This window comes from Cannabis sativa, chromosome 4 (assembly GCF_029168945.1).
Source record: "Cannabis sativa cultivar Pink pepper isolate KNU-18-1 chromosome 4, ASM2916894v1, whole genome shotgun sequence".
In the NCBI taxonomy this organism is placed as follows: Eukaryota; Viridiplantae; Streptophyta; class Magnoliopsida; order Rosales; family Cannabaceae; genus Cannabis; species Cannabis sativa.
The window spans coordinates 58050513-58059633 of record NC_083604.1 but is presented as its reverse complement, the minus strand read 5'-3'; the positions used below and the strand labels follow the sequence as shown (position 1 = coordinate 58059633).

The window sequence follows — 9121 nt, the reverse complement described above, 5'->3', positions numbered from 1 at the left end:
TTACCACGAGTAACACACAAAAATAACTACATATGCGTACATACAAATTCTTTCCAAACTTACTTGGTAAATTGTAGAAACACTGTAATTCGCTCGCCCCGCAACTCCGATGCCCCTCAAACGCTCTTCATCTCTCGGATGGAGAAGAGCCTCAACATGACCTTCGATAGAAGCAGGGTCAGAGTAGGCCGAAATGTTGGAAGAGATGGACAGGTTGATCATACTCTCCTCAATAGACAACTCGTTGTCACCCCTCAATGGAGAAGCCGCAGCCACACTATCAGCTGGCAACTGAGAGCTACCGGTTCCATGTTCCTTAGCAGGAACTCGAGGTTTCACAACATGACTTGTGGTCTTCTTAGACCTCTTTCCAAGTAAATTAGTCTTACCCCTAGCGACAGCATCATCCGCTGCACAAACCTTGAAAGTCATCCTCTTATAATAACGGTCTGCAAGGAAACGTTCTTCTTCCGTTAAATGACGAATCAAAGAGAAGGGACCACTAACCTTCTCTAAAGCTCGGGTCAACAAAAGGATGGGGACGCGCTTGACAACGTTGAGTGAAAAAATACTACCTTCTTGACGTTGCGCACCTCTCCACAAATTTCCAACACAAGATTTATCCAAAACAAGAAGCTTGTTATGGGCTCTTTGATCGGAAGGAATAGAGAGCAAGTCGTTAACTCGAGCTTCGGACCAATACCCCCCTCGAGGACATCAAGTGAGCCCCTTACCTATAATGACAAAGAGAAGTAATTAGTATTCATAGACAAATCAAGTATCAAATAAAAAAAAAACGACAAAGAAATCAACACTCCTCACTCACTTAAGATTCTCCATGAAGTAGGAACCTCATAATCACTCGTTCCAAACAGGTCACCTTTGACAAAACAATATTTCTTCCTCCAACCCCTCTTGTTGCTCGGAACCAGCTCCGTTACCCAAGCTTTTTTGTTCGCTCTAAGAGTGAATAGAAATCGACCCTTATCTGTATCGTGTTGTTTAAGATAATAACTTGACTGGAAATCTACAAGGTCAACCCTCTTACCCTTCACTCTAACTATGACTTCTATACCCAACAATAACCTCCAAGCATTTGGCATAAGTTGGCTAGGAGCTACCTCATAATAGTCCAATACTTCTTGTACAAATGGAGGGAAAGGGAATCGAAAGCCAATCCTAAAAGGAAATTCATACATACAAACCCAATCGCCACTATCCCAATCGGGACGCTCAGCGATAGTTGGAAGTCGCATTTGTATAGAAGAATGAATCTCATATTGATGTCGCATGCGTAGGATATCACCATTAGTCATACTAGACCTCGGATTGTCCCTCAAAAAGTGAAAGGACCGCCCGACATACTCATTCTTGTCACCCTCATAATCATGTACCATTATTGCATACTCAAGAGCTCGAGGCTCTCCATCAATCTTACATACATTCTCATCAAAAACTTCCCCCTCATCATCACTGTCAACCAAAGTGACTTGAGGTAATGGTTGAGCATTAGGAATATCTTCATCACTATCCAACATTGAATGAGCACCTCCTTCTATAGAAGAAGGGACCCCAATCATTAATAGTGAAGTCACACTTTCCCAAGATCCCATCTCACCACTCAACAAGAGTATGGTCACAAACACTAGACAAAATTTAATGATCTATGAAAACTCAAAATATAGATATGCTATGATATCCAACGATCATACTACGCGTCATATAAAAACATTACATCCATGCTACGCATTATGCTTTTATTAAAATTTTAGTGGACGTATTATGCATCAAGCTCATACAAAATCCTACGGTCATACCACACCCACTATGCTTATCAAAAAATTCTTGTTACTTTTATACAAAAATTCTATGGTCATACTATGCAAGCCATGGATAAGTTCAAAACACAAAAATTCTACTATTTGTTACAAATTCGAATCAGAGCATACAAACACTTCACATTTAAGATTATGAATAATACACTATTCCATGAACACCAAAAATATCAAGAACACCAAGAATAAAATAATATTCTAAATAGTGAAAGAAAGACTAGAAATACTTACCAACAAGAGAGACTTCTTAGCCTTTCACCACACAAAGCTCTCCTCCACACCACTTGAAAATGAAAGAAGACAAATGACAAATAAAAATTAGTGGTCCTACTTATATAGTACAATACAAAGGAGGGAAAATGAGTATTTCAATGAACCAATACACTTCCTAAACCTACAATCAAATTTCCATACACGGGTTGCATCAATTTTTTGATGAATGTATATATGCACACACTCATGTGATCTTGCAAATCACTACAAATATAAATTGTCTACATCAACAAAAGTCACTTTAAGTGGAATGCAAAAAGAAAAGGCATTACATTACCTAATATTGGTACTATTAATATAAAATAAATATATATATGTGGAATGGTCAACTCAAGACTAGTGTAATAAACATTTACTCTCACATATACACATATATATGTAGTACTTATTTAGACCACCACACACTCCTATGGTGGTATTTTCTAATCACCAAAATATATTATTTATTCACATTTCACATCAAGTTTAAGACATGAAGTGACAATGCACACTCATTTCATGTTTGTTGTGTACTTTTTACTTCTTCTACTACACAATGATCTTATATCCTTATAGACCTTTTTCATAGCCTATAAGGGACGTGAATGACCACATCACATTCAGGTACCATTCCAAATATAATTTTATATTTGTATGTGCATCTTTCATGATATATATATATATATTCTTATATATGTGATACACTAACCCAACATTATTTTTATTAGTAGTATAGAAACTACCACCTCACACTCCTTTACAAAATCAAATTTAGTTGAATCTGTTATGAGTCATGGAGTGGAAACACTTATTCATACCATGTATATACATATAGCCTTTTATTACTTTTCCACCCATATACTAAGTTTATACTCAACATGTATTGTCCAATCACATCGATCGTAAACATCAAAGAAAACTACTCTCTATGTACAATATGAATATATATACATGTGATTAAATTTACAAAGTATTTAAAACTAACATTGCTTCACACTCATAAAATCACAAGGGACAAAATCTCATATGAACCTCTCAATCTATTGGCGCTCAGCCATACGCAAGGCATCGAACAGGAGTTTTTAATGTTTTGCTCATTGGAAAACTATATTCAATACTCATTCACTTATCTCCATTCATTCCCTTGCTCGAATTGCCTCCAACTCTAATTAGCTACAATTTCAAATTGAACAAGATGAGGCACCAACAAATTGAAGATAAACAACACACTTGCCTTGAAAGTCACTGATGTAACAAGCCCTCATCAAAACAAAATTACTTATAGATATATTCAGTCTAACTACTTCAACTTATGTCGGCCTAATCATTCTCGATCTAAAATCACGCTTACAGGCACTCTGAGTCAATCATGCACGCCTACGAGTAATGCTCTTTAATTTGAGTATAACCCAACTTAAAGAGCAAGGGACAAACTGTAGTGGCCAAAAATTGCTCTAAGCCCAGTGAAAAGGCCCAACGATCGAAGTACGTACAAAGCCCACTTACAAGTTAGATACAAAGAACCCATAAGCCCAGTGGCTCACATGGGCCACGCCCAATCCATGCCTTTTGGGTCATACCCATATTCAAATATCCAACCCACAATAAAGCTTGATTTTAAAGTGTAATGTTAGGGTTGACGCGTGGAGGAAGAAGAACGTTAAGTTTCCCAACTAACCCACGAAAATAGCGATCTTCCCTAGCATAGCGGAGCGAGAATATCAACCCTCTGAGTGATACGCTAATGGGAAGACGCTCATCTAGGAACAAACCTAAAAGATGACGCTCATCCCTGGAGAAGTGGGGGAAGACCGTTTCTCTAGGGACGAACCACGTTTCAAGAGGTAGCCGTTTTCCTAAGATAATAAATAGGCCCACACTGGGACTGGGTGAAAGGGGAAGAAGGATAGACGAATATTCACTCTCTCTCTCTATAGTTTTACTACCAAACTTATTATTTCTCTACGATCTGACATACTCTTTCTCATTCCGGTGAGCGAGGTTTGACCGTGGATCACCACATAACCATAAACACAGGAAGTATTTATTTACATTTCTTGTTTTCTTTTCTACTTCGCACTATAAATTTACTGACTTGACCGTCGGAGTGCCTTCGGCCGGCACCACCCCGGTGTCCCAAGGTTTTACGGTCATCCTTTGTCTTTGTTCCGCAGGTTGTCGGTGCCCACAAACGCTCATTCCGATCATTGTAGATTTTAGCGTCTACAATAATTATAAGCAATTGTATTATCATAAGTTAGATTTTATTTTATTCTATTCTTTAAATTTAATACATTTTTTTGGGTATATTAAATACAGATATAGAAGTTCATGTAACTTTGTATTATTGGGATCTTCTTCTGCATCTTCAAGAGACAATGTTGAGGTGCCTCAACAAAGATATATCGTGAGTACTAATTTATAATTATTCATTCATGTATGCCAAGTGTTTGATTAATTTAGTTATGCTATTCCTTTCCAATGTTTGGGCTTGGAAATACTGCAGAAAATACTATACCATATATGCAGAGACCTTTGAAAATTTTGGGTGAAAGAGTGAAGAATTAGTTTGCTATCAATAAGTCCCTTAAAACTGTTGTAAACTGTTGTTAGATTTTTGGACATATAATTTGATAAAGTTATTAATTTAAGGAGATATGAAAATGTAAATTATGTTTAGTTGTTTATCAAATTTTATAAAACAACCATTTGTGTCATAATCTTTAAAAACTTATTGGCTATTATTGTATTTGATAACATCTTTTATTTGTTGATGTTGCACTTCTCCATAATATCTTTGGCTTTTTATGTTTTGAGAAAAAAGAATTCCACCGATTTTTTTTAACTTTAATTTCAGAATAAAAGATGTATATCTATGTTTCTCTAGAAATAATATTAATATATTAGTGTTAGAATTATGTCTTTATTAAGTAATTAAATTATCAGTTTAAAACACTCATGGACTAATAATGATTTTTTACAACATAAATTTTTATTGTTCATCTACAAATATAATAATAATTTTATTCTTAAACACTCATGTACTTTTTTTTTTTTTTGAAATTTTCACAAGACTCATATACTTTTAAGTATTATTAAACAAAGAAAATTCTTAAACGACTATTAATGTCTTAAAAAATAACTATTCCAATTATCACATATTAAGTTTAAATTTATAATCCTCACAAAAAAAAAAACTAAATTCATAATTAAATTTGTAACTATTAGTAATTAATCTACACATTTTTATTTGTTACTTTTAGGTTATTTTAAATTTAAATTAAAATAAGATACTTATGTTTTTCTAAAAATTAAATCAATATAATAATATAGTTATAATCAATGTCTAAATCATGACTTTTAGACATTGATTTTTGAAGAAAAGTACCAACAATTATCAACTTAAATTTCCATAATTCATGTATAATAATAAATATTAATATTAATAATAAATTTTTTCAACAGAAGATATAATAATAATAGTAAATTTTTCTTCTAATAATAATAATAAATGCCTTTTCTATTAAATATTAATATTAATTGTAAATTTTTCTGTTACAGATATAGTAATAATAAATAAATATTTCTTTTAATATGATAATAATTAATGGCTTTTAATACTCATGGACTATTAACTAATTGATAAATTTCATTAATAAAAAGTCAAATGTAAAAAAACATAAAAAAGAATAACCGACCTAATTATTGCTAAATATGGTTACTTTTCATTTGTTATTGTCATTATTATAATATGATAATTTTTAATTACCATTTTGGCTCTTTTAATGGGTAAAAGAATAAATATTTCAATTAGCACACATTAAATTTAGATTTATAATCCTAAGCTAAAAAAAACTTAAATTCATAATTAAATTTGTAAGCATTAGTAATAAATCTACACATTTTTTATTATTATATGTGAAAGTGTCTTTTCGTTTGTTATTTAATAGTATCATAAGGAATTATATACACATTTTCTATTATTATATACACACTGATTAGTCTGCAATAAATCTGTAAGCATTAGTAATAAATGTGCACATTTTCTATTATTAAATACACATTAATATTATCTTTTCATTTGTTGTTAGTATTATTATTATAATATAATAATTTTAAATTATCATTTGAAGAGTGTTTTGTTTGTTTCTTTTTTACACATATTCCTTCTTCCACTATTATTTGTGAAGTATACTTTGCAATTTATATTATGGAGTATTCTTTTCTTCAAGACTTGAACAACGACAATGATAGTTGGATGATAAGGATTAGAATTTGTAGAATATGGGAGTCTACTAACACCAAGAAGAATGATGAATTAATTAGTTTAGACATGATTTTCATTGATGAGAAGGTATATATAAATAGTTTGGTCAAATTATTTATTTATTTTATTTTATATTGTTTTAGTCTTAATTTAACAAGTTTATTCGTTACAGGAAAATGTTATGCATGCTACAATTCGGAAGATTTTTGTCTCCAAGTTTAAAAATCTTTTGAGTGAGGGTTCTTTATATAGTGTGAAGAATTTCAAGGTTATTCCAAGTACAGGAGAGTATAGGCCTGTTTCAACTGCGTACAAAATTATTTTTCATCGTAATACTTTAGTGATGAAGTTAGAAGAAGGAAGCATTAAGATTCCGACTCATGGATTTCAATTCATATCTCAAAATTTGATTGATTCACGTGTTAATGACCACACAATCCTCTCAGGTATTTATATCAAGTTTAATATTTCTATGTGGTGTGTGGTTTAATTTTTTAAGTTTTCATATTCAAACATCTTTATGTTATTTTTGGTTGTTATGGTTAGATGTTGTTGGATGTTTATGTGGTGTGGGAGACCTTGAAATTGTTAGTGGAGGTTGGAAAAAAAGAGATCTAAAAGTTATAACAGATTATTAAGTTTTATTAAACTTTCATAGTCTATATCAGTTTTTGTTACTATAAATTATTTTAAAAGTGTTTCATAATTTGTTTTAGTATTAATATATTTTTGTATTACAGTTCAGTCACTTCAAAAATTACTTTATGGGGTAAGTTGGCGGAGATGTTTGATACGAATGTGTACAAAAAAGATGAGGGCCCTTTTATTGTGATAGTAACTTCTACGACAATTAAACAATTTCAAGGTGATTACTATATGTTCATCTCAATATTACATGAATTTTTTTTTACTATGTCTTTCAAATATAATTTACATGATTTCACAATTTCTATAAATAGGTGAAAAAAGTTTTTCTTCAACAAGTGCTACCCAATTATACATAAATCTAGAAATAGATTATGTAGCATCTTTAATTGAGCGATTTTCAACTGTCGTTAATGGGGTGCAAGATATTGGAAGCTCAAATGTGAATAAGATATCACTTGAGGAAGAGATGTTCATCAATCGGATGAGCATTAAAGAACTGCTAGAGGCTGAATGGGATGATAAATTGAAGGTAATTTTAATTTCTATTCATTTTCTCTTCTCTTAATTATTGTTGTATTATGTAAATTAATAAAAATATTTGAAAATATTTGAATGTAGGAATACAAAGTTACTATAAAGGCAAAGATTATTGGAATAGATACCACATTTGGATGGTATTATGTGTCTTGCAACTCATGTTTGAGAAAGGTTGATTACAAAGATGGTGGTTATTATTGTGACCATTGTAAAAAAAAATGTGACTATCCTCTTATGATGTAAGGAAAATAGTTAAAATGATTTTTTTTTTTTAAAAAGATTATGTTATTTAATAGATTTATTACTCTAATTTTGTTGGTCAATGTAGGTACAAAATTCATATAAAAGTAAAGGATAAAAGTGGGGAGACAACTTTTGTCTTATTCAATGTTATAGCTGAAAAATTACTTGACACATCAGTGAAGAAGCTATTACCTACAAATAACAATGATGTTCCTGATGTGATTCAAGCACTGCGTGGAAAGGATTTTGTCTACAAATTAAGATTGAATGATTATAATTTGAGAGATGGATATGAAAATTTCACCGTTTCTAAGATTTTTGAGCCAAATGATATATTAGAGCAAGCACATGAATCGAAGAAGGAGAAGGTAATGTTATCAATGAAAATAAAAATTTTGAATTAAGAAAAAATACTTGATAAATTGCATGTTAACTGTTATGTAATTTAAAAAACTCTAATGCCAATTATTTTGTAGGAAACAAATATTGAGAAGAGTCAAAATAATGAATGATGGAATAAATTTTATAAACTGTTATTATTCAATTTTAAAAGATAAATTAGTTTACATAATAATGTTTTCCTTTATAATCAATATATGACAGGATTGTAATTTGGAAGATGAAGATATTGACAACACACATGTTACTGGTGCCGGTGAAAGTAGAAAGAGAAAACTCCTCATTCTTGATGATGAAGATGAAGAAGCTGGTGATAATGTTGAAGATGAAAATAATTAGTTAATTAGTGTTTATTGTTGGAGTTTTGAGGTGGTTGGGCCTGTAGGCCACTTTTATTTGTGTGGTTTTAGTGTGATTCTGGTTTTTTTATTTCCTTATGTGTGTTTAGTTTTTGTCTGGTTGTTAGGCCTTTAGGCCATTTCTCTTTGTGTGTTTTTACATTATATGGTTATGTAATGGTACTATTTCCACTTTATAAATATTTTAATCGAGATTTAATATGACTTTAAATATTATTTTATTTTATTAATTTTTACAATAACAATACTAAGTCATTTATAAATTAAATAATAATTAATAATACAGTAAAAATGTAATAAATTATATAATAATAGTAAAATATATAATATATAACTATAAACTTAATTATAAAACTGTAACAATGATTATCATATCTAATTTGTCTTTCATTTTTTTCATTTTCAAATTTTAATGTTGAAATAAATCTAAGAATCTAATAACTACAGAACCAATTATTAAATTAAAAATAATAATAAAAAAACTTTGGATATTTTTGTAGCACTTAATATGCATTATTACAATATATAATATATATTCTCTCTTTTTTATCAAAAGCTATAGCCCGCAGTTATTATTTTCC

The 9121-nt window shown here is 30.7% G+C and overlaps 1 protein-coding gene across 1 annotated transcript; it reads left to right on the top strand.

Moving 5' to 3' along the window:
• The first annotated feature begins 6297 nt into the window (after positions 1 to 6297).
• On the top strand, positions 6298 to 8520 carry LOC115723555 (uncharacterized). The gene is made up of 8 exons (XM_061113818.1): positions 6298 to 6441; positions 6527 to 6800; positions 6901 to 6951; positions 7100 to 7219; positions 7314 to 7531; positions 7621 to 7676; positions 7868 to 8150; positions 8386 to 8520. The coding sequence occupies exons 1-8, from the start codon at positions 6298 to 6300 to the stop codon at positions 8518 to 8520; spliced, it is 1281 nt and encodes a 426-aa protein (XP_060969801.1).
• The last annotated feature ends 601 nt before the right edge of the window (positions 8521 to 9121 follow it).

Excerpts from the sequence above, each read along its gene's own strand:
- LOC115723555 (XM_061113818.1), top strand. The coding sequence starts at position 6,298 with ATGGAGTATTCTTTTCTTCAAGACTTGAACAACGACAATGATAGTTGG. Across the intron at positions 7,677-7,867 it reads ATAGATACCACATTTGGATG|GTACAAAATTCATATAAAAG; the intron begins GTATTATGTGTC and ends TGGTCAATGTAG. Across the intron at positions 8,151-8,385 it reads ATGAATCGAAGAAGGAGAAG|GATTGTAATTTGGAAGATGA; the intron begins GTAATGTTATCA and ends AATATATGACAG.